Source organism: Salvia hispanica, chromosome 2, assembly GCF_023119035.1.
Source record: "Salvia hispanica cultivar TCC Black 2014 chromosome 2, UniMelb_Shisp_WGS_1.0, whole genome shotgun sequence".
Taxonomy (NCBI): Eukaryota; Viridiplantae; Streptophyta; class Magnoliopsida; order Lamiales; family Lamiaceae; genus Salvia; species Salvia hispanica.
Genome location: NC_062966.1, coordinates 31,548,003 through 31,574,796, shown reverse-complemented (window position 1 = coordinate 31,574,796; position 26,794 = coordinate 31,548,003). Strand labels below are relative to the sequence as shown.

The 26,794-nt window shown below is 35.6% G+C and overlaps 1 protein-coding gene and 1 long non-coding RNA gene across 2 annotated transcripts; one reads left to right on the top strand and one right to left on the bottom strand.

Moving 5' to 3' along the window:
• Positions 1 to 8,667: 8,667 nt before the first annotated feature.
• On the top strand, positions 8,668 to 9,717 carry LOC125208323. The gene is made up of 2 exons (XR_007174093.1): positions 8,668 to 8,802; positions 9,481 to 9,717. It is a non-coding gene; the product is annotated as an uncharacterized LOC125208323 (long non-coding RNA).
• A 3,291-nt stretch (positions 9,718 to 13,008) lies between these two features.
• LOC125207980 (stemmadenine O-acetyltransferase-like) lies at positions 13,009 to 14,487 on the bottom strand. The gene has a single exon (XM_048107510.1). It carries the CDS (start codon positions 14,426 to 14,428, stop codon positions 13,154 to 13,156), a length of 1,275 nt encoding a protein of 424 aa, XP_047963467.1. The 5' UTR covers positions 14,429 to 14,487; the 3' UTR covers positions 13,009 to 13,153.
• Between the last annotated feature and the right edge of the window lie 12,307 nt (positions 14,488 to 26,794).

The following is a 26,794-nucleotide window of genomic DNA, read 5'->3' as shown; positions in this document are numbered from 1 at the left end:
AATTGTTGCATTTAATCTGCAACGGTAATCAAGCTAAGATTGTGTTGATTGTTTTACTAAAGCAACCTCAATGTGTTGGGCTTGATTCATCAAATCTTGACTTGCTAATCTACACCTATTATGAGCACTAGTATGATCTCCAACATGATCTCTCAATCTTTCTTTTTTGCACTATGTTTTAAATCCTCCAGACACAAAAGCATCTTGTCCATTTCCATATACTCTCGAAAAAAGATAGCAATACAAGCAAAAAGCTGCTTCTTTGGTAGTACTATACTCGAGCCAACCCTTAAATTCATCAAACCAATGTGACACAAATTTACGTTTTCGATTTCCATTTATTGTAGGACGAAAATCATGCTCACGTGGTCGACATGGCCCTTTAAGTAAGTAAGCTCTACAAACTTGTTCTATCAAGTTTGGTGGATAACTCATTATATCCGGTCGTTGCCCTGGATCACTTGGAAGATTGTCTAGATCGACTTCACTTTTCTCTTCATTCTATAATTCTTGTGGTTCAGTATGTGGAGGTCTACTAACCGGCGAAGATGAAACTTCAAGACTAGGAGAAACTTTCTTGAAATAACGTTCCATTTACCTAATTATAATTCAACATATAATAAACTTTATTAATCTAAAACAATAGATAAATTATCTAATAATTACTGCAGTTAGCCAGTTAATATTCTTGATAAATTAAAGTATAAAACTAAAACGCATTAAGTGTCGAATCTAATATAATCTCTATTTCGTATGATCATATTCAACAATTCAAAAACTTTGGTGTTTGAAGTGAATCTCACAGCACAAGACAGAAATCAGTAAATCAAATTATTTGTTATTTAGTAGTTTTTTTTCACATCACAAAATCAAACAAATGTATAAGCACAAGAGAAATTGAATTAACTACAAGAGCTAACAAGGAAAAAAATTGAATAAATAACTCAAAATCAAAGCGTGTTACCAAAAATTGCACAAAAGATGTTTACTACTCATAGACAAGTAAAAACAACAAAAAGTACTAGACATGAAGAAAAACAAAATAAAACCCAAGGTTGAATTATGCAGTCTTCAGTTTTCTCTTGTCTGGATCTACAGAACTCCGCTCCAATGGATGATGGAAGAATAATATGTGGAATATATGGGATGGAAGAAGAAGTATAGGGATGGAGAGGGTTGGAGGCTCCGAGATGAATATTATAAATTAGGTTAAAGGGTATATATAGGATTTTAAAAGGTTTATAATAGGTAAAAAGTATAATACCCCAACTTTTTCTACCTTTTTATTTGCTCTTGAAATGACGTCGTTGTGCACCTGAAAATTTTTCGCTTTGTTTCTTTTGTCGAGAGAAGGATTTTACAAACTTGGGCTTAAACAATTATTATTTTCTAGCCAATTTAAAACCCACTTATTATGAGCCCAAAACTTTTTTATTTAGTGTTTCCTTCTTTGAGCCCATCTTAGATCAATAACCTAGTCAGCAAGAATTTTAAACGTGAAATCACCACTCATTTTTCTGTTCCACAAAATCCGACTTTGACAAGCTGAAAAAGATTTCTTGAAATCAGTTTTCTATGTATATATATCTATCTCCCCATGAGTGCACGTTTCATCACAATCAATTCCAAGAAAATCCAAAGAGTTAGAAATTAGAGAATGAGAGATGATATGCACTATGTTTTGAGAAGAGTTGGGCCAAGGGAGTAGAGATGATGTGAGAGGATGACGGAGAATTTCGCTGAGGAAGCGACGGCAGAGGCGGCGCTGCACCGCTGTGGAAAGTACAACTGCGATTGATCATCGTGGAATAGCCGGTGCATACGGAGCCGAAGGCGGCGGCGTGATTTCGAGTGGATGAGTGCAGCGGTGGTGCGAAGCTGATCGGGACAACGATGGCACTGCTTGTACGCTCGATGAATCCCGAACAACAGCAGCAACGATTGAGGTGGGCTTTCTTTTTAAATAAGGGCAATGCCCTAAGTATATTTTTATGTGAAAATGAATATTTGTCATGCCGTGTTTTGTTTTATCTATGGAACCTATCTGCTGTGGCTTTTGCCATCTATGGATAATCGATTTCGGGTCTGACTAGGGAGTGAGTCCCTACTCAGGCTAGTGTACACCAATGGGGATCGTGAGCCGTCTTTTGGGGACCGGTCTAGTGACTTGGAATGTGGCCACATTCCTTGTCATCAATGGATCAGATATGGTAGACATCTATGAGAAAATGACTGCAGTCGAATTTTACAATGGAAATGATTTTAGTGTCTCGGCATTTTTAAAGTTAAACCCCGATTGCACTCAATGGTGGCATGATAAATACTTATTATAAAAATGTTTTCGGCATGAGTCCACTGAGTGCATCTCAGCCCTGCATTTCTTTTGAAAAATGTGCAGGTTGAGCTGTGACGAGCGCGGTGGGTGTTGAGCATAAAAGTGAAGAAAATAACAAATAAAAGATATCGAATATATTATGTCTTCATACATAGTATTATTCTTCTCTCGAATGCTTCCGCTGAATGTTGTTTCTTTTATTCCAAGTATTGTTGATAATATTCGTTTCGAGTTGTTGATTGTTGAATTGATACTCTGATTTTATTCGAGCTATTCCATTTATGTTGAGCTATGGTCGAGTTTTGTTGTTTTCCCCTTTCTTCCCCGCTTCTTTAACCCACCCCTAGTCGCGATTCACCGTGTTTTCTATCCTTAGAAAATGCGGGCGTGACAAGTGTCCTCCAAGTAATAAGAAATATGGTAATATCGAATCCTTCAATTAATTGGAGAGATTTGGTATCACAAGGCAACAATTTCTTTCCTTCCTTAATTTCCACCTAATTTTGATTGCACTGCGCAATGTTCGTAGAATTTCCATAACTTTCCCCACAGAACTCCGATTTAGATGTTCAAGGTACCCACAAAAAGCTATTTTGAAGACAAAGAGAATGGTATGTAGTAGGAACTGATTGGACTTCAAACTCATTAGCAGAATGGGATCGAACAGAGGCTGCTGCACTTTAACCTTTTTTGCACCTTTTTTCTATCTTTTTCTATCATTTATCAACAAACACATCAAAATACCAAAATATACAATATATGTATTTTAAGAACATAGTTTGCATGATTGACATTTAAAACGAGCCAACTCTAGGCCTTAAAAACATGCAAATCCCGTGTTTATCAATATATTTATTTACAACTTATACTGCTAGGATCTACCATTAAACACTATTAATAATGTGGGTAACTGACATGGAATCCAACGTACATACACCAATAGCTACGGCAGAGACGGCGATCAATTGGCTTGGACACAATGCTGAGACATTTGCAACTACGGCGATCAGTTTGGTTTGAGCACCTCCTGTAACCAAAAGCTAATCATATGTGATCATAAAATCCTAACATGCTATATGGTCTGTTGGGTCTCAGTGGTGCACACCCGAACTCCACATTAGTATGATATTGTTCGCTTTGGGAAAAGTCCTTACGGTTTTGCTCTTGGGGTACTCCCCAAAAGGCCTCATACAAATGGAGTTGGGGAAAGCTAATTTATATGCTTACAACTCTTGTCCATTCTCCATTGTGGGATATGGTTTGCATTACCACAATCCTCCCCTCAAACCAAGACCACCAGACAACATATCACATGTCTACCCCATGTTACAGGTCCCTAGGTCACCGCGGGTCTTGGTCGAGCTCACTCAGAGACATTGGAGAACTTGCAAGCTCAATCCACCGAACCCCGAGCCACACAGGCCTAGCCCTTGAACCAGGGCTCTGATACCATTGTTGGGGATCAGTGGCGCACACCCGAACTCCACATTAGTATGATATTGTCCGCTTTGGGCAAAGACTTCACGGTTTTGCTCTAGGGGTACTCCCCAAAAGGCCTCATACTAATGGAGTTGGGGAAGCCCATTTATATGCTTGAAACTCTTATTCATTCTCTGATGTGGGAATTGTTTACCCTCACATGGTCGAAGACTACTCTGCATCATATTCGCACATAAAGAACATGTCAGATGATCAGAGGTTGATAACATGAGAACTCTTTACATGGAGAAAAGCAAATTATATTCAATTTTAATAAATTGTTAGATCTTATGCAACAATGCTTTTCTTGGTTTTCTAATTCTATTGATGGTGTTAGATCTTTTAGGGTGTATTTAAATTGGTAGATCGGAATAGTTAAAGGGTATTTACTTGTCCAATCTAGTGTTTGAATTGCCATATAAATATTATGTGTGACCCATTCATAGGGTAAGAGCCAATTGTAATAGGGCAAGAAAAGAGAGTATTACTATCAACAAAAATTCAGTAATAGCAATAAATGCCAATTTTAAATTAACTGAAATTAGTCAATTACTAATATAGCCTTCAGATTCAATACACTATAAAAACTTAGAGGATAGTTTTGAAATTTCACACTATATAGTGGTAGTATATAGCATATCAAACATATGTTATTAAAGACAATAAATAATATACCTTCAATTCAAACACCATAAATAGAATTAGAAAACCAAGAAAAGCATTGTTACAAAATGATTGTGCTCTTATCTAATCTAAATGAAATATTAACTAGAATTCAAACAAACTCTTAATAACACATGTTTGATATGCTATATACTACCACATTATATGTGAAATTCCAAAACTATCATTTGACTTTTTATAGGGTATTGAATCTGAAGGCTATATTAGTAATATCAGTTAATTTAAGATTGATACTCCTTCGTCCCAAGGAAGATGACCCATTCCTTGGGCGACACGGGATTTTATGCAGTTATATTTTGTGTGGTAAGAGGAGAGAGTAAAGTAAGAGAGAGGGAATAAAGTAGAGATAAAGGTGTTTCCATTTTAAGTAATGGATCATTTTGATTGGGACAAACCAAAAAGTAAAGTGAGTCATCTTTAATGGGACGGAGGGAGTATTTTATTGCTATCACTGAATTTTTGTTGATAGTAAATACACCCTTTTCTTGCCCATTTACAACGGGCCCTTGCCTTATGAACGAGCCTCACAAAATATTTATATGACAATTCAAACACTAGATTGGGCAAGTAAATACCCTTTAGGCCATGTTTGTGTGATATCCCTAACCCGAAACTTACATTATTTTGCATATTGACATATTTTTATTTATCTTTGCAATTTATATTGTTAGTTGTCTAATCAATAATAAATATATATTGATACTTAAACATATATATAGTGTATATACGTATAGGGGAGCACTAGGGTGCCACCATAGTAAGAGTGACAATGTACCACTAATTACATTTGTTGGATCTCTATATAGACGCGTCAGATTGATTTGTAGAAATAGAGTCCGAATTGCATGTTACTGTATTAGATATTGCTTGCTAAGGGTATATTTGTCAATCCATATTAATTTGATTTTGAATCAGTTATGGACATCCACTAATTTAGGGAACGTATTTTTTGTAAATCAAATTCTAAATGAGAAGAGACTCTCTCTCTTCACTCATCCATTACACTCCATTCCACCCATGACGTCGATTTCGATACCAAAGGAAGACGCCAGGTTTGAAGATTAAAAGCAAATCTCCAACCGGATTCTCTGCAATTTCTCTTGAGTTTTGTAGGGTTTATAGGATTTTCACAATCACGCCTCTACTACTCTCATAAATCCTTATGTTCTTTCTGTTCCGATATATTTTCTTTCGATATCTGCGGTTTTTGGTGGAGTTTACAACGACCCCAATTTTCACTTCGTTGTTGAGGGTTTTATTGACATGGGTGGAGCATAGTTGCAAGTGTTTCTGCTCTAGTTCTGCCATGGAAAGAGTCCGCGGATTTCTAATATAATTTTGTCATTCAGTTGCCATGATTTTTAGGACGATTTCACCGTCACTGGGGCCTGGTTGTGCATCTTCATTCTGATTTTGGTGTTTTCATCCCTATGTTTTTTGTTGTGGCTTTTTAGTGTATGTTATAAAATGTTATAATTCCTTGCTTTTTCCTTGGTAATTGCTTGATAATACTAGAAGTGTTGCTTCTCTGTTTTGTTGTCGAAAGATTGGATGGCTATCTATTAACTACGTCATTTAGTTGGTGCTATTTTTAGGTCGATTTTTGCCATTGCTGGGACTTGGTCCTGCATCCCCATCCTGATTTTGATATTTTGGTTCCAATGTTTTCGGTTGTGGAATTTTGCAAATCTAAAAAATTGTTCAATCAATGTGAGTTGCTTGTATTTTGTTTGATAATTGCTTGCTTGGATAATTTCTTGATACTCATGTAAGTGTTGCTGCACTGAGTTTTGGGTCGATTTTGTTAGGTAGCTTGTTTTATGGTTGAAATCGCTTGCTTTGTGATACAACATTGCTTGCTTTTTCTTTCGTAATTGCTTGATAATCATGGAAGTGTTGCTGCTCTGATTTTTGGGTTGATTTTGTAAGGTAACTTATTTTATGCTTGAAATTGCTTGCTATATGATAAAAAAATTGCTTGTTTTTTCTTTCGTATTTGCTTGATAATCATGGAAGTATTGCTGCTCTGATTTTTGGGTCGATTTTGTTAGGTACCTTGTTTTATGGTTGAAATCGCTTGCTATATGATAAAACATTGCTTGCTTTTTCTTTCGTAATTGCTTGATAATCATGGAAGCGTTGCTGCTCTGATTTTTGGGTCGATTTTGTTAGGTAGCTTGTTTTATGCTTGAAATTGCTTGCTATATGATAAAAAATTGGTTGTTTTTTCTTTCGTAATTGCTTGATGATCATGGAAGTGTTGTTGCTCTGATTTTTGGGTCGATTTTGTTATGTAGCTTGTTTTATGGTTGAAATCGCTTGCTTTGTAATAAAACATTGCTTGCTTTTTCTTTCGCAATTGCTTGATAATCATGGAAGTGTTGCTGCTCTGATTTTTGGGTCGATTTTGTTAGATAGCTTATTTTATGCTTGAAATTGCTTGCTATAAGATAAAACATTGCTTGTTTTTTCTTTCGTAATTGCTTGATAATCATGCAAGTGTTGCTGCTCTGATTTTTGGGTCGATTTTGTTAGGTAGCTTATTTTATGCTTGAAATTGCTTGGTACATATGATTAAAAATTTCTTGATTTTTCTTTCGTAATTGCTTGATAATCATGGAAGTGTTGTTGCTCTGATTTTTGGGTCAATTTCGTTAGGTAGCTTATTTTATGCTTGAACATTACTGATTTTTTATTATGTTGGGTAATATACTATGTAATATAATGTAATAATATTTATTCTATGCAATGTAATATTTGAAAAATAAAATTATACACTGCACATGTTTATAATAAATTTCAATTGATTTTTGTTTTTTTGCAGGTTTATGGAAATCGAAGAATACGAGGATTTGTTGTGGATCAAATTTGTTACATTTTTATGTGATGGATGGAAATCAATGTATTTTTCTATTTCAATAATATTTCTATGTAATGTAAACTCTACAACAATTATTTCATGATTAATGCAATAACAAATTGTATATAATGCAGACTCTTTTATATTGTAATGCGTAATGCGTTGTACTGCACGTATTAAAAAAATGTAAACTTCAAATATGAAGTACTTCATAAATCACATGTAAATATTATTTCATCATAAAGCAATACTCAACACAATACTATGCATAGTAGTCATATCCTGTACCACCATCACAGTGAATGAAATGTGGAATAAACAAAATAATATTATTATATAGTATGCAAATCTTAATTTAGTCACAAGCAAATTCTAAGACATTACGCTGCACTATGGTAGGCATATTGTATGCGCTAACAAAAAGTATGGAACAAAACACAATAATATGTGTGTAATATGCAAACCATAAGTAAAATGTAATATTCAATAAATAACGTTGCAATATTGTTATTAACAGAATAAGGTAACACTGCAATAATGTTTAAAATAATATCATGCATATGAAAAAATTATGGTTAAAGAAATAAAATAATATCATGCATATGAAAAAAATATGGGTAAAGAAATAAAGGAAATCAAATAGTCGACATTATAAGAGAAATAAATCTATAATTTTTACAAAATATAATGAACATGCCATAATATTAGGAAGAATAATAACTTACCTTATCTACCATACTCTTAATTGCTTGAATTTATGGAAGAATAAAACCGTCCAAATCAGATTTTGGTGGCATACCTTTAATACCCCTTCACGTCTAATCCCATATTTTTTTTTATATAATTATTATACCATGTGGCAGTTTATATATATCCACATCTCACCCAAAATCTAACGGCTCAGATTGGTGGCACAGTGGCACCCAAAATAGCGTTGTCATTTTAACATCTCCCTATACGGATATTACATGACTATTGAAAAGTATAAGTGTGTGTATGTGTAATAATGTGAATTTGCGTATGGAAATATAGTATTATTACACGTCAAAATGTGCATGGAAGTGACTAGTGTCCTAACTATTAAAAGCTATGGTTATATTTATACTTAATATATGAAATGTTTTTTTTAAGTAATCTCTACCTCACCACTAAATATATAAGTGACACGTAGCACTAGTACTTAGCTAAGAATATGCCATTTGGAGTTAAATTATCATTATTTACATGCATGAGTCGGCTATTGACCGACGTGAATGTTTATAAATTATTAATCATATTATGCATAAATATATATATAAAAAGAAAAAGAAAGAGATTTTTAGGAGAGTTTAGTGGAAGAAAAATAAAAAGAACGAGAAGGGGAAGAAAGCTTTCAGCAAATAGCATCACATGTTGTGGAACGAGAAGCAGAAACAAGTTCCCGACTAGATTAATTATTGTAAAGGTGTGTATAAATCATACTTCTAATTTTATATATTTTATGTGATTGATTGCTATGTGTTAAATTGGAGTGAATATTTGTATTATATGATGCGAGATTAAAATGATTATGTGTTATTTGATATTGACGATGGAATATGATATGGATATATGAGTGGTGCAATTGATATGTTTTTATATGGCATCCGAATTACTTGAATCATGGGATTAAAGTGGATATGTAACAATCTTGCCATGGGTCTGATATCAATAGTAATGAAAATAGACATATGGGTCATATTCAATCATAATGGACCTACGGCTCAAAGAAAATATGCAAAGAGGGGTCTTCGTGGAAATGTCAAATCAAAGAGGGGTCTTCGTGGAAATGTCAAAAATGCAAAGAGCGGCCTTCGTGGAAAGGTCAAATCAAAGAGGGGCCTTCGTGGAAAGGTCTAATAATTAAAAGGGACCTGCAGGTCGTATACAATGGAAATCTCGGGCAGGTACCAGGCTTGATCTGTCACAAAATAATAAAAAGCACGGAGAGGCATAAGAATATGAATATTAAATTTTTTATGATATTTATTACTTCTGGTGATATATGTTCGTGAAAGAATGTGTTTGATATTTGTGTGTGAAATTAAAGGTAAGGTTTATATGCACTGAGTTGTGGCTCATATAAACCACTATAATTTTTCAGGAATTAGATATCAGTGAAATTATTCGTTGACATGGGTCGTAGGAACTCCACATGTTATCAGGGTCAGCGGCTGACGCGTTTTGGCAACCTTCTCCTCCTCATCATTTTTGCATGTAGACAAATGTATAATATATAGAGTTGTGAGAGAGTCCCACTACAGTTTAGAATATTTTGCAATATGTACTTGATAAATATTGTTTTTTGAAATTATATAATATGTGTGTTTTATTTACTTGACGTGTAGATTATTTGTTTTAAATTTTGAATTTATTTACTATAAGTAGTTATCATACAAGGTTGGGTGTGACAGTTTGGTTGTCAGGATTCTGTCTGAGAAAGTAATCTGATTCCTTTAATTTTAAATTTCTGTGTTTGTTTTGGTTTTTAATCAAATTGGAAAAGTAATCAGAATTCGAGAACAGAGAAAGTTAGTACAACTTTCCAAGATTCTGAATCCTAACTATTCTTAGGTATTCTTTTTCCCAGTTTTAGGATTCTTACATATTTAATGCAATATAGTATAGTTTATTATTATTATTATTATTATTATTATTATTATTATTATTATTATTATTATTATTATTATTATTAATTATAATGTTTTAAAAATAATTTAGATTCATAAATTATACTAGTACTTAATTTCAGTATGATAAATAGCTACAATTAAAATTATCGTAATTATAACTATATTTTATAATATTTCATCATAGTAATTACTACCTACGTCCCCCAAATATTGGCACTTTTTGATCTGACACGGGTTTTAAAAAATGTAATGGTAAAAGCATCTCCAACACGACGGCGGGCGGACGTATTCCCGGGACGTCCGTCGCGACGGCGGGCGGACGTCCGCCATTGGGCAGACCGACGGACGTCGCCGGCGGACGCCGATGTGATTTTTTAATTTTTTTTTAAACTCTATATATACGGCTCGTTGCAAATCCTATATATACAGCTCGTTGCAAACTCTAAATATATGGCTCGTTGAAAACTCTATGTATACGATTTTTAAAAAAATTCTAACGCATGTATTATCATTGAAAATGAAGGACTAACATACAGCGAGACCTCGTCCTGCTAGCGGCAAACTATATAGATTAAACGCATATGTATGCTTTTTTAAAAATAAAATCATTGCATTTTCTCCATATTTGTGTCGAAATTTTAATTCCGTAAATTGTTTAATTCCATAAATTGTTTAATTTGGTAAATTTGTGAATTTTAATTATTGTGGAAGTCCGTCGGGATGTCCTTTGAGATGTCCGCCACTGTGCAGTGGGATGTCCTTATGACGTGGCAGTGCTGTGGGAAGTCCTTATGATGTGGCCTGAGATGTTTTTTGGAAAGTCCGTCGGGAAGGGCGATGGGACATCCGTCCCATTGGAGATGCTCTAAGTGAGTTGAAAAAGTTGGTTGGATATGGGTCCTACTTTAAAAGTATTAGTTTTGTAATAAAATGTGAGTATGAATAAGTTAGTGGAATATGGGGTCCATTGCCAAAAATGATAAGAAGTGAAGTGCGTCAAACTTTCAGGGACGGACCGAAATGGTGAACTATGTCAAACTTTCAGGGACAGAGGTAGTAATAATTTATTAAATAATTTAAATATAACTATATAATATTAATAATATAATGAATAATAACTATTATATTTTATAAATTAATAATTCATCAATAAAGTCGTATTGAAATTTTAAATAATAAAATTTATTCAATAATAATATACGTAAATATTATAATAATAATAATAATAATAATATTTATTATTTTAATAAATGAGTATAATACTCTATGTAACTATAGTTACAATTATATTATTATATATTATGATGGACAATCCATATTTAAACTATCCATCATAATAATAAATATAATAATATAATAATAATTATTATTTAGTAATAAAAAAGTAATAAATTTATTTTTAGTTTGGTGTTTAAATTTAAAATTATGATATTTTCCAAACACTGGAAAGTAAAGTTTCTAGGAATCATATTCCTAGGATTCATTTTTCCAGGAATCATTTTGCTTTTCAACTTTATTTTCCTGTCAACCAAACATGGCCTTAGGGCATCCGCAGCGCATCTCGCTGCGGTCCCTATCTCTTCTCGAAGAGATGAGCTGGCATCGAGACGGCGATGCGGCATGCATCTCGTCCCGAATAGACGAGCCAGCTCGTCGCGCATCGCCCGCGGAAGAGGCCGGCCTCGAGCTGGCTCGCCACGCGCGCGTGCCACGTGGCGCACGCTGGCACGCGGCGTGACGCCCACTCGCACCGGCGAGTGGGCGTCGTAATAATGAGGTCATAATTTGTTTTTTTTTTAATTCGATTTTTCAAAAAAATAAAAAACGGTAATTATGTATTTTTAATTTAGAGTATTTTAATTATATATTTTTAATTTTCTTTTAGATTTTAATTACTCCCTCTGTCCGCGAATAGGAGTTCCGTTTTTTCATTTTGGTCTGTTCGCGAATAAGAGTCCCGGTTCATAATTACCATAAATGGTAAAAAGACCCCACGTTCACCTAACTCATTTCACTCACATATCATTTAAAACTAATATATATATATATATAAGTGGGACCCCTATTCCACTAATTTTTTTTCACCCACTTTTCTTAAAATTTCTTAAATCCCGTGCCGGAAACAAATGGGACTCCTATTCGCAGACGGAGGGAGTATGTATTTTTTAATTTTTTAGGCCTTTAAATTGTACTCCCTTCGTCCCAGATAATCCGTCCCAGTTTTTCATTTCGGTCCGTCCCACATAATTTGCCCCATTTCATTTTTACCATTTTTGGTAGTGGACCCCATATTCCACTAACTCATTCCTACTCACATTTTATTATAAAACTAATGTATAAAAGTAGGACCTACATTCCACTAACTTTTTCAACCCAATTTTCATTGCAATTCTTAAAACCCGTGCCGGTCAAAGTGACCCGAATTATCTGGGACGGAGGGAGTACTTTTTATTTTATTTAATGAAGTGTGTTTTTATTAATTGAATTTGTTGGAAATAAAAATAAAAAATGAAATTGAATGAATAGTTAAGGGATGAGATGTTTAAGAGATGGAGGGATGCATATGCTGTCTCTTAGTTAAGAGATGGGCTGAAAAGTACAGTGAGACCCATGAATAGTGAAGAGATGAGACGGTTAAGAGATGGATAAGAGACAGGAATGCGGATGGCCTTAAATGTTCCTATCTACCGATTCAAACACACCCTTAGAATATTATGCATATATTTAATTATAAGAAAGCAATTACCATAGTATATACTGTATGTATGAATAATATGAATACATCACCATAAATCTTGATTTAATCCTAGATCGAGCATTAGAAAAAAAAATTCATACAATATGTTTAGTTTCCTGTCATCAGGCCCATATGTTTTTACTAAACTAATGCACCACAACAGTTATTGCATTTATTATATCATATTTCTTAGTTTAATTAAAATGTAATGGAATCAACGACGATAGAATTCAATTCAGTATGTCATTTCAAAAGTATTGGTTATTAATCGGTAATATATTTGAAAGGAGTATTAATTCACATTGTTATGTATCACATACAAACCATATGTTGTAAGATCACAAAACTTTGCAAGATCAAAACAAAGATGATAAATTAACTACGAACTATGCGAAGTGAAAGAATTTTTATGATGCAAGAAGAAGCTTCTGAAGCTCCAAATCAGCCTCAAATTTCTCCATATCATCTCTCCTCAAATTAACCCACGCCTCGATTCCATCTCCATTTCTTGTATCCATAAAAGTAACCAAATTTTTGTAAGCGAACCCAGCCGACCCAACCCAGACCGGTTTGCCCCACCCGAAATCCGCCTCATAAACCGGAAATCTACTCAAACTCGTGAAGCTGAAGCTAACCAGCTCTCCCTTATCGACTTGACCCATTTTCTCCTTCAACAAACCCAAATGCTCCCCCCCTTCCTTCAGCCGAGCCACGTAGCCGCCGTCCACGCCTTTAATGGCTTCCCGGACTCCCCTCAGCAGCTCCACGCCGCTGCCCCCAACCGCCGCCTTAGCTATCGCTAGCCGGCTTATGTTCCCGAAATGGTATTCGGGCAGGGGCGGGTCGGTCCGGGTCCGAAGGTTAATCGCGTGCTGAACCGTGTAGATCTTACCCGCCTCAGCTTTTAGACCGGTTGCAGATACGAACCGGGTCCATATAAAAGCCGATAGGGCTTCAACCCGAGTCGGCCGCCGCTGCCGCAAGTCGTTTCCGGCGCCGGCGTACCGTTCCCGGAGAATCTCGATTTTCTTCGCCGGAAATGTGAAAATTTTGGTGGCGAGCTCTTCCTTCATCATTCCGGAGGAGGGTTTGAAGCCGGAAATGTCTCGCGGCGGGAAATAGGCGGCTGCGTCGAATTTTGGGGGCGGAGCGCCGCCGCCGCCGCCTCTGAAGGCGGCGGCGGCCCAGGAATTGGCGAAGGAGAAGAAGGAGAGCGCGTCGGCGATTTTGTGGGAGATCAAGAGGCCGACAGCGACGCCGCCGCACCGTAAAAAGGTGGCTTGAGCGGCCATGCAGAGATCTAGGGATTGGTTGAGTGTGAAAGGGAGAAATTTGGTCATGTGTTTAGGGTTTGGATTGGTGATGACGTGTGAGAGGTCGCAGTTGGCTTCGGCCTCGGAGAAGGGGACGCCGGCGTCATTGCAGTTGACGTAGAGGTTGCCGACGAGGCGGCCGGCGAGGGGGTAGAAGGTGGAGAGGGTTTTGGATAGGGATTGTTTGAGGTGGTTTGATTTTTGGGAATTGGGGATTTTGGGGTTTGAAGAGTAGAAGTAGACGAGAGGCATGAAGAAGGGTGGAGCTAGTTGGTCTAGGAATGAGAGGTGGTGTTTTTCTAGTGATTTAGGAGTTAAAGTAGATGGCTTGATGGTCTCTGTGGAGATTATGTTTGTTTCAATCTCCATTTTTGGTGGGAAAATTGAAGTGATCAAGTGGTTTTGGTTTCTTTTCTCTCGAGACGAGGTGTAGATGACACTTATATAGGTGTTGCCGTGTGAGTGACGATTTCGTGACTGAAAATATGTACTCAATTATGTACGTGTGCATGAGAAAGGGATGGCAAAACAAAATTGGATAGTATTATTAATTTGTATTTATCATAGTTAAGATCTAGCTAGTTTATTGTAATCAAGTCAATGTAAGCAAGTTGGATCCATTTCCTACTACGCGGTATTGAATAATTGAACAATGCCCCCAAATTATTTGATATGATATGAAAATTAGATTGGATGTATGCATTTCTTTGTTGAATTGATGGAAAACCCACGATCGGAAAATTTAGTTTTTTCCAAGTGCAATTAATTTCACTACAATTCTTTAATTGTGTACGTCCACTACAACATTTTCATGTTTTTATGAAAAATATAGTTTTCGTGATAAATTATGGAATAGTTGCATGAAAAGCTATAAAGGTTGGCTAGGTTTCACAAGGGTGTGAATGCATGGACGTCGGTGCTTCTCTTTATATATATTACGACGGTGATGTGTGTTTTATCAAATTTCAAAATGGAAAGTATGAATAGATTGGAATATATGTGATGTAAGGCTTTGAATTTTCACTACTGCTAGCTGCAAATCACACACTACAGAGTATAGACTATAGAGTATAGTATAGCAAATTAATTATTATATCCTTTCAACACTGCTTCAACCTTTCCAGCCTAAATAAAGAACTATATCAGCCGTAGATAACTATTTTGGTTCTATTTGATTGTTAAACCCTTTTATTTTTTTGAGTGACAAACTGACAAGAAACCACCCTAGATAAAATTATCTTTTTTTCTAATTGAGAAAACGAAAGAAATGCTGCTTTGAGATTTTTTAATATATACCATGGACTTTATTTAATTAAATAGTAATTTAATTAGAGGGATTCGAATTTAATTATGATCACCAGCCTCGAATCTTTCAGATTTTTATTTTTGAGATGGAGGAAGTTTTTTCTCTCCTAAATGGAGAAAGGCATATATAGGTTAAAAAATTAATTTCCAATATTTTGTTATGATGTGGAAGTAAAAGTTATACTAGTAAGTTAGAAAGTTGTGTAAGTGGATAAAAAAATGAATATTTTATTAAAAAATTGATTGAGGTTGGGTTAGGTGAGGAGGGTTATATATAGATGAAGATAATTTTAAAGGAGAAAAGACATATATAGGTTAAATAAATTAATTTCCAATATTTTCTTCCCTTTGGAAATCGGAAACCATGATCTAGACATTTGGAAGGTATATATCATAGTGCAACATCACATTCATAATAGTAGTGTTGCATATATTAGATCAAAAAATAGTGTGGCATATATATTAACATTTTCTTACCGTATCCGGCCGTTATCCCAATAGTGCGGTTTGGTGTTTCCACTTTCCATTAATTAGTGTATTCATTCAAATAAAACTTGCAACTTGCAATTTACAACTCCCCTAAGTTTGAATTCCTTCCAACTGTATATTTTTATATAGGAGTATTTCTAGGGATGTCAATCGGGCCGGCCCATCGGATTTCGGGCCAATCCTACTCGGGTTGCGGGTCAATCGGGTGCGGGCTTGTCGGGTGGTGATTTCTTTCGGATTGTAAAAGTTCGGCCCTAACCCTAAAAGCTCGAGTTTCGGGCTAGCCCGACGGGTTAATCGGGTTGCTACCGATAAGGTTAAGGCCCGAACAATCCAATAAATCATGATGAAAATTAGTTATATTATAAAATATAAAATATTTAATTATGATAAATTTGATATATATGCTTAAACTCAATCATAAAATACTAATATTTGTGACATTTCGTGAAATTTTAATGCATGTTAAAAATTTAAATATTCTTTTAGTGAGATTAATTTATTTAACAATTATTATATTAATTAAAATTTAATATATAATTTATATATTTACCATAAAATTGAAAGTTATCTTTTTTTAGTTATCTATGTCATAGAATTTGTCAATGAAGTGTCGAATTAGGAGTAAAAAATTGAAAAATATAAATTTTACCGGGTTATCGGGCTAGCCCATCGGGTTTTCGGGTCTGGCCCTAACGGGTTGCGGGTTAATCGGGTGCGGGCTTATCGGGTTTTATTTTTATCGGGCTAGAAATTTCCGACCCTAACCCTATAAATTTAGCGGGCTATTCGGACCAGCCCACGGGTTGCGGGCTACATTGACATCCCTAAGTATTTCATTAAAATGTATGAATAAGAGTTTAATCTAAATATGAATTGATTTTAATACAATCAAATCCTGATCATGAGATTTGTCAATCTAATGCTAAAATATTATGCATTTTCTACTAATGTTATTATTAGTTACTCCATGTTTAGGTTATTTTTTAAAAAATCGAATTTGAGGTACTTTTTATATCATTTTAAGTAACTCTTTTAGAATAATTAATCTAAAAATAAATTAACAATGACCTCCGTTATACCTAAAATTGACCTCAATATTTTTAGATTTATGTTATACAATAAGATTGAATTTTTACATATATGACAAATCTGTATAAATATATATATATATATATATATAAATATATATATATATATATATATATATATAGAGTTGTGATCAATGTCGAAGCAATTTTAAAGACCGAACTAGAGACTAAATCTGGGCCATTAGATCTAATTTTTTTGATGAGATGTGCTGCTGTGAAAATTTTTTCGGCTTCATTACAAGCCCATTTTACTTCATTGTATAGGTTCATTACTTCATTCTGTACGTAATACCTTGAAACTATAACATGTTTTTACTTGCTTCCAGTAGGTTTTGAAATGATTCAACATATGCTTCATTCAAATTCATTGACGTGGGTTTTTGCTTAATTAACATTTAAAAATGCAATTTATTCAAGTGAGTTTATTACTTCATTCAGAAACGTTATTACTTCATTGGATAAGATTTTTACTTCATTCCAGTAGGACTTCAAATGCTTCTACATATACTTCATTCCAATAATTTATTACATTATTCCATGTGTTTATTAAACCATATTAGCACCATGGCAGTTGGCGATAGATATTGTAGAGAGAAAGAACGGCACGCGACGGCGAAACCACATTTACGTACTGGAATGAAGTAAAAACCTACTGGAATGAAGTAAAAACCTACTAGAATGAAGTAAAAACCTACTAGAATGAAGTAATATATTCTGGAACGAAGTTAAATTTTCGTAACATGTTAGTATGACTTATTTACCTTCGGATGAATTAAAATAGGCTCGTGATGAAGGCGAAAATAATTTATAAATTTATGTATCTTATCCATAAAAAACTAGATCTAAAAGCCCTAATTTGATAGGGTTCGGTGGTTCGGTCTTTAAGAGTGGATTTGTGGATAATGGGACTCTCTCTCTCTCTCTCTATATATATATATATAGGGGTGCGTTAGGCTCCTTTGCACCCTAAGTATCCTATTTCCTTCTTAATCTCAGCCCTTGGATCCTTGAATTGGATGGTTGTGATCAATGCATTATTAGTCTATAATGTTGCATTATTAGCCGTTGTGCATTATTAGAATGAAAATGTGCATTATTAGTCTATAATGTTGCATTATTAGCCGCTGTGCATTATTAGAATGAAAATGTGCATTATTAAATGACACGTGGCATTAATCTAACCGTCAGATGACAAAATCGTGGGGCTAGGATTAAGAAGGAAAAATGACAAAAGATATGAAAAGGATTTGAATACATCCCTATATAGGGGAGTGTTATATTGCTAACTCAATGCTTAATTGCTAACTACAACTCAATAATAGCCATTAGATATTCAAATTAAAGGCCTAGATCATTAACCACAAAATATCAATACGATCAACAAAAAACGTCAATAAGGCTATAGGATTAATTCCAATAAAAATCAATAGGGGTATTAATGTCAAGTTAGTTATAACTAACTTTTAAAAGAAATCTCAAAACTTTAAATTCATATAACATATATCAAATTAAAGATAGTTTTATAAGGATTCCAACGATATACTACATGCATATGTTCCGACGTCAAAATTTGAAATTTTTTTTTTAGAATTTTCGTATTTTTCGTACACAGGCTAATGTCAATACAGCTAAGATAATATGTCAATATAAAGCATATACAATGTCAATCCTAAATTTGTGTTGACATTCTCAAAGCATTGTGTTGATATTTTCAAAACACTATATTGACATTTTCATCCAAAACCCTAATTTGGTTTTTTTTTTTTTAATTTTTTTCGATTTAATTAATAAAAACGAAAATTACACGTGCCAAATTGTAGACCACACGTTTTTTAAAATCATATAACCTTAAATTAATTGTAGTTAGCAATTAAATGATGAGTTAGCAATTGATCACTCACCTCCATATATATATATATATATATATATATATATATATATATATATATATATATATATATATATATATATTTATCCTGACAGCGATGATTGACAATAAGTCAACAAATTAGGTAGCACACGCAAGGATGAAGCTTATTTTCATTATAATTTGTCAATATGGTGTACTAGTAGTTTAATCCACAAGTCACGCGGTTTTTCCTTAGTTGCATTTTCATACTACAAACTAATTTATTTATAATTAGCATTAACATCTACGAAAGTCAGCCTCACAAATATATAAATAATTAATTGACAAAAAAATTAAATAAAATAGCAAATCGGAACATTATTTCATATATGGAAAGAGTATGTTCACTTATACTATCTTCGTCCACAAAATTCAGACTAACTTTACCAATATTTTGGGTTGTCCATCAAAATTAGAGTAATTCTAAATATGAGAAGTTTTAAACAAATATACTCCTATTAACCTTACAAGTTACATATCATTCTAAATGTAGACCCCACAATTCACTAACACTAGTTTCATCATCTTTTATCTCGCTCTCTCTTATTTTACCAATTGCGCATTAAAATCCGCCATTTATAACTTTGTTTAATTTTTTGTAGACGGAGGTAGTAATAATATACTCCCTCTGTTCCGCAGTCGTGGAGACATTTTGCCGTTGCGATACGTTTCACAATAGTAGAGTCATTTCTCTTTTTAGTAAAAGTCAACGCATTTTCTTTATCTTGCTTTTTACTCTCTCTTACTTTCATCTATCTCTATATTTTTACATTTTTCTTCTTTTATTTAACTCAATTGACACAATTTTTTTAAATAGCATTCCCAAAATTACAAACTAATAAAAAAAAGTTAGAATAAGCTACTTAAAACTTTTAAAAGAAAAATAATTATAACGATTCGTGGGACTGGGCCAACCCATGTCATGCTGAATTGAGCCAACCTAGCTAGTTGATAATTCTAACTACACATTACACTAACGATGTGAGTTTCATTATTCACTAGTTGTACTTTAATTATTTTTTCCTTTATTTTTAATACTTATCAATTCATTTGTGTCGTCTCAAAATCTCCTTTTAAGAAAAAAAAAGTAATTTAAAATAAAGTTTATATTGTATTATTCCTTCCATTCTATAAAAATAAGAACACTTTCCTTTTCCGTTCGTTCCATAAAAATATCATATTTTTATTTATGGAAAGTTCTCCCAAACTCATTATCCATATACTATATTAATTTATTTACAACTTAGACCACCAGAGTCCACCATTAAACACAAATAATGACGTGGTCTCACTATGCACTAACATTATTTTAACAATCGTTTTCCGCATCTCTCTTACGGTATCAATTATGCATTAATTCTCATGCCGTTCTAAATGTTTTTTTTTGGACGGAAGACGTAATATTTTTTTTTCATTAAATTTTATTTGTTAGAAATAATGGAATATAAAATTCCCAAGCCGTTACAGGCGGTACTCTAACTATTACAATCGAAGGAAGATAATAACAATAAATGGAATGAAAACTACAACGGAAATAATAAAACAAACCGAACTATAAGTCGAGTCGAGGGAAGCCCTCTTTCCGCAAGACAAATTACGCCCCGGCTAGTGCTCACGGAATGGCGTATTGTCCCCAAAGATAAAACGACTTCCTCCTAGCGTGTAGAAGCACCTCAAACCCGCTGGGCACCGGCGAACTTGATGGAGTTCCGAGAATCAAACTATGCAATGCTACTATGATGTAGAGAACTAGAGAGAAGAGAGAATGCTTTTTGTTGTTGTATTCTCCACTCCAAGATCAAGCCTATTTATACGCTAGAGAAAGCACTTGAAAGGCCTTGCAATCAAGATTATCTCTTAATGCGTTTGGGGGTTACCTAAGATGAAAGGCCATAGGTCTTGGCCACCTCAAAGGTCTCCCACATTTTTCACATATTTTTTCCACAATCCCCCACATTGGTTAGAGCACTGCAAGCTCAAACCAACACAAGACGTGTATGCATGCATGCAGACTCTTCGCTCAATTCTCGAGAAACAATATTACATTTGGAATAGTAGCTTGGGGCTTTGAACTTTCCATAGTCAACACTATCGGGCATACCGGCGGCCTGGTGGACGTGATGCCTTGAACCATTCCTCCTTGGTGTATACCGAGACAATAATAGTGACACAATACTATTTACAAACTCATCAATTCTCACGTTTGTGTCCTTTACTGGCCATGGAACACCACTTTGGATTCATAAGTGATTCACATGTTGAAGCGGCCCACACTTCTTCACTTACATAGGTGATTCTTTTCCAGGTATCCTGCAATACCCACCTCCTCGAGGCTTCTAAGAATCATTAAAAGTCAAAACTTAGCCTCTTACCACATGCAGGTTACAACACTCGATGCTTTCAAAAGAATGAACGAAGATAAAATATCTTCCGAGTGTTACAACTAGAGTCATATAGCTTTGTTTTCCCATTGAACCAAGCCCATGGGATCTCCAATCGTATGGTTGGGTTACCACTATAATCATCTTTTAAAATGTGGTTTTCAGTCCCATTCCTTTTAGCAATTTATACATTTGATCACGGTTTAAACTTTTCGTTAACGGATCCGCTAAGTTATCCACTGACCTTACATAGTCAACTGCGATAACACAACTTGTGATCAACTGCCTCACGGTATTATGTCACCGACGAATGTGTCGAGACTTACCATTGTATAAGCCACTATGTGTTCTCCCTATAGCCGCTTGGCTATCACAGTGTATCACTACTGTCGGCACTGGCTTCTTCCAACATGGAATATCTTCTAGGAAGTTTCTAAGCCACTCGGCTTCTTCCCCTGCTTTGTCTAAAGCGATAAACTCAGATTCCATGGTCGATCTAGCTATACATGTCTGTTTTGTTGACTTCCACGAAACAGTTCCACCCCACACAGTGAACACATACCCACTCGTTGAAAACGAGTCTTTTGAATCAGAGATCTAATTTGCATCACAGTACCCTTCAAGTACTTGGGGATAGTTTGTGTATTGCAGCTCAAAGTTAAGAGTATACTTCATGTATCTCAAAACCCTACGCAGAGCTTTCCAATGTTTCGTGCTTGGGTTGCTCGCATATCGGCTCAGCTTATTCACCGTACATACAAGATCTGGTCGTGTGCAGTTTGTGATAAACATCAAACTCCCTATGATCCTTGCATATTCTTTTTGAGCTACAGGCTCTCCCGTGTGCTTACTCAAATGCACATTGAGTTCCAATGGAGTCTTAGCTGGCTTACAATTAAAGGAGTGAAACTTCTTAAGCACTTTCTCAATGTAATGAGATTGTGTCAAAGCTATTCTCTCAGGATTCCTTTTAATCTTGATTCCGAGAATCACATCAGCTAGATCCATATCTTTCATGTCGAAATTTCTCTTCAACATATTTTTGGTCTCGTTGATAATGACACTATTGCTGCCCATAATCAACATATCATCCACATAAAGACACACAATAACGAACCCATTATTTTTGTTCTTAATGTAAACACACTTATCACACTCGTTGATAGTGAACCCATTTGACAACATCACACTAGCTTGTTTTAATCCATATAGAGACCTCACTAGCTTGCATACCTTCCTTTCTCGGCCAGGTACTACAAACCCTCCAGGTTGCTCCATATACATTTCTTCCTCTAATTCACCATTCAGAAATGCAGTTTTCACATCCATTTGGTGAATTTCAAGATTGTGCAAAGCAGCAATTGCAAGAAGCACCCGAATAGAAGTGATTCTCGTAACGGGTGAATACGTGTCGAAGAAGTCATATCCTTTTTGCTGCTTAAAGCCTTTTACAACTAGGCGAGCTTTGTACTTTTCAATAGTACCATCAGTTTTATATTTCCTTCTCAGGATCCACTTGCACCCTAAGGTCTTACAACCTTCTGGAAACTCTACTAACACCCATGTGTTATTTCTCATAATTGATTCAATTTCACTATTGATTGCTTCTTGCCAGAATGGCGCATCTGGGCCAGACAGCGCTTCCGCCAACTACTTTGGTTCATCATCCAACATAAAGGTTATGAAGTCGGGACCAAAAGTCTTAGCAATTTTAACTCTTTCACCACGCCTTGGTTCTACATCCTCAAGACTTGACCTCGTCCTTTTTGGAGGATTGGAATTAGTGGATTCATCCATCATTCTTTCACTAGAACGATCCTCCTGCCTCTTGCAAGGGAAAAACATTCTCAAAGAATATTGCATTCCTTGACTCTATCGTTGATCCTTCAGCCACGCCAGGCACAACTGACTTATGGACTAGGAAATGATATGCACTACTATTAAGTGCATGACCAATAAAGATACAATCGACTGTTTTAGGGCCAATAGCAACTTGTTTCGGACGCGGCACTTCTACCTTTGCTAAACACCCCCACACTTTGAGGTATGAATACGAAGGTTTCTTTCCTTTCCACAACTCATAGGGAGTCACATCCCTATTTTTAAGTGGAATCTTGTTCAAGATATGATTCGCCGTTAACACAGCCTCCCCCCACATGTTCTGGGAAAAACCTGAACTAATCAACATAGCATTCATCATCTCTTTAAGTGTTCGATTTTTGCGTTCAGCAACACCATTCGACTGAGGAGAATATGGAGCCGTGGTTTGGTGAATTATACCACTTGCATGACATAATTCTGCAAACGGCGCCACATATTCACCACCTCTATCACTTCGAACACACTTAATTCGACAATTAAGTTGATTTTCGGCTTCATTTTTGAAGTCTTTAAATGCTTCAATTGCCTCATCTTTACTTCTTAATAAGTAAAGGTAACAATACCTTGTGCAATCATCTATAAATGTGATGAAATACTTTTTACCACCTCTTGTTTGCACAAATTTCAAATCACATACGTTTGTATGGATCAACTCAAGAGGTTTTGTGCTCCGCTCTACCGAATGGAACGACAACTTAGCCATTTTGGCTTCAACACACACTTCACATCTTTCTTGTGTGTTAAACTTATCAACTTTTAGTAAATTAAGATTTACTAATCTTTTTATAGCATTTAGATTTACATGTCCCAATCTATTATGCCATAAATCAGAGCTCTCAAGCAAATAAGAGGATGTGTCATCTTCCTTATTGCATATTCCTTTTCCACGGTGAATGACGGTAACATTCAGCTCAAAAAGCCCATTCACTAGGTGGCCTTCACCTATGAATTTTTCATTCTAGGTCAATATAACCTTTTCACACTCAAATTCTAGTGAATATCCATGATTTACTAGAAGTGAGTCTGACACCAAATTATTTCGGATGTCTGGGACATGCAGCACATCCTTAAGGGTAAGAACCTTTCCAGATCCTAGTTTTAGGAACACATTACCCACACCAACTACCTCAGAAGAGGCTTGGTTTGCCATGCGTACTTTTCCAACAGATTTGTAAGTAGAAAAAACGTTTCTCTCGGAACACACATGACATGTGGCACCCGTATCAACAAACCATTCATTTGGATTATTACCATGGTCCACGTCGGAGACCATTGCGACCACCTCGTGATCTTTGTTGTTTATAACAATACGTTCAAATAATTTGCACAATATTGTCTCCAACAATAAGTACACAATTATATTGAACCATATGTGCATTGGTATATTCAACACCACGTGCATCCCAATTATTACTACCAAGTCTAAATTGGTCTTGCTTGTCAAATGACAAACGATAAACACATTTCTCAAGAAAAAAGATCTCAAGGAATTAACCACTTCAGTGCGCATCGACATTGCGACTGTTCGTTTCTTCATTCCAGCTTTGGAGCTCACGTTTCCTCCAACTTCGATTGGTATAACCCTGTCTTAGAAGAGTACACTAATTTGTCTTGTGATTGTTAGAAATAATGGGATATAAAATTCCCAAGCCGTTACAGGCGGTACTCTAACTATTACAATCGAAGGAAGATAATAACAATAAATGGAATGAAAATTACAACGGAAATAATAAAACAAACCGAACTATAAGTCGAGTCGAGGGAAGCCCTCTTTCCGCAAGACAAATTACGCCCCGGCTAGTGCTCACGGAATGACATATTGTCCCCAAAGATAAAATGACTTCCTCTTAGCGTGTAGAAGCACCTCAAACCCGTTGGTTACCGGCGAACTTGATGGAGTTCTGAGAATCGAACTATGCAATGATACTATGACGTAGAGAACTAGAGAGAAGAGAGAATGCTTTTTGTTGTTGTATTCTCCACTCCAAGATCAAGCCTATTTATAGGCTAGAGAAAGCACTTGAAAGGCCTTGCAATCAAGATTATCTCTTAATGCGTTTGGGGGTTACCTAAGATGAAAGGCCTGTTGGAGAACCTTGTGAGAAGCCAAGTGATAGTCAAGCAAACTCTACATGTCGCATTGAAGAAGTAAGTGCACGAGAGAAGTCTGATGGTGATTGTACACAATCACAACTCAAACCAAAGCCTGTTGCAGATTCAACAGCCAAGTCAGGGGACCACTCACGTACTTGGAGAGACGTGGTGATCAATGGGACCTCGAAGAAGGTAGTATAGCATATTCTGTTATGCTTAGTTTTAATTAATGGGAGATTATGATGTAGTACAAAGATTAGAAGTAGTTCTAGATTGTTCTGAGGTAGACTATATATATGTTGGAACTTTGTAACATTTGTTTGACCACGAATGAAATACTATCTTCTCCCAATTGCTATTCATGGCATGTTTCTGCTTTACTTTCCTCTTCTTGAATTCATATGAATGCTTTCATGGTATCCGAGCAGGATCCTTTTGACCCTGTCTCTCCTACCTAGTCTAGCCTATCTAGCTTTTTTTGTTTTTATTACATAAAATGGCAGAATCAAGTGATTCACATGCCAATGTCATTCCTCAGTTTGCAGCATTACCCATATTTTCACAATTACCCCCTATCTCTGTGAAGTTAACAGATGTAAATTTTCTCATGTGGCAGTAGCAAGTAGATGTTGCTGTGTACGGCTATGGCCTAGAGGGTTTTCTTACTGGGGAAATAAATCCCCCACCTCAAATGGTTCCAGATCCAGACGAAGGGTCCATGGTGATGAATCCAGCTTTTGTAGCTTGGCAAAGACAAGATAGGAGAGTAGCAGGATGGCTTCTTTCCTCACTTTCTGAAAGAGCTCTTACTCTTGTTGTAGGGCTCAGATCTTCCAGAGATATATGGAGGGCTCTAGAGACCAACTTCGCCAGCCGCTCAACTGCCAAAGTTATGCAGTTCAGACAACAATTGCAAAATCTGAAGAAAGATGCTCTCACAATGAGTGAATATTTGAGTAAGATGAGAACATATTTTGATTTGCTTGGCTCAGTTGGTTGCAGAATATCTGATGGAGAACAGGTCTTGTACATCTTGGGAGGATTGGGTCAAGAATATGACCCTGCAGTGTGTGATGTTACTTCAAGAACAGATTCATGGAGTATTGGGGATGTCTTTTCTTTTCTGCTAAGTTTTGAGTCTAGAATGGAGACAACTAGGGCTCACTCAACCAACACTGAAGGCTCCCAACCAGTTTTAAACTTGGTCCAACAGTCAGGACAGAAAAGAGATGGTCCTCCTTATAACAACAAGTTTGATTCTGGAGGGGACAGAGGAGGTTTCAGAAACCAAAGAGGTGGACGAGGCAGAGGTTTTGGAAGAGGTGCAAGCAAAATTATTTGTCAATTGTGTGAAAAGCCGGGCCATTCTACTGCCAAGTGTTAGCACAGATTTGAACAAAATTACACACCACCACAGGTCCAGTTCAGAGGCAATGCACCACCTCCTCAACAACACCAGAGCTACTTTAATCCTTCAGCTCATCTTGTGCAGTCAGTCCCAAGGTCTCCATCGAGCTTATTCTCTGTTGGAAATCAATCTGAGTTCAACTATGATTCGAGTGCATCAACAAGCTGTTGGTATCCG

Coding starts and splice junctions, on each gene's coding strand:
- LOC125207980 (XM_048107510.1), bottom strand. CDS start 14,428: ATGGAGATTGAAACAAACATAATCTCCACAGAGACCATCAAGCCATCT.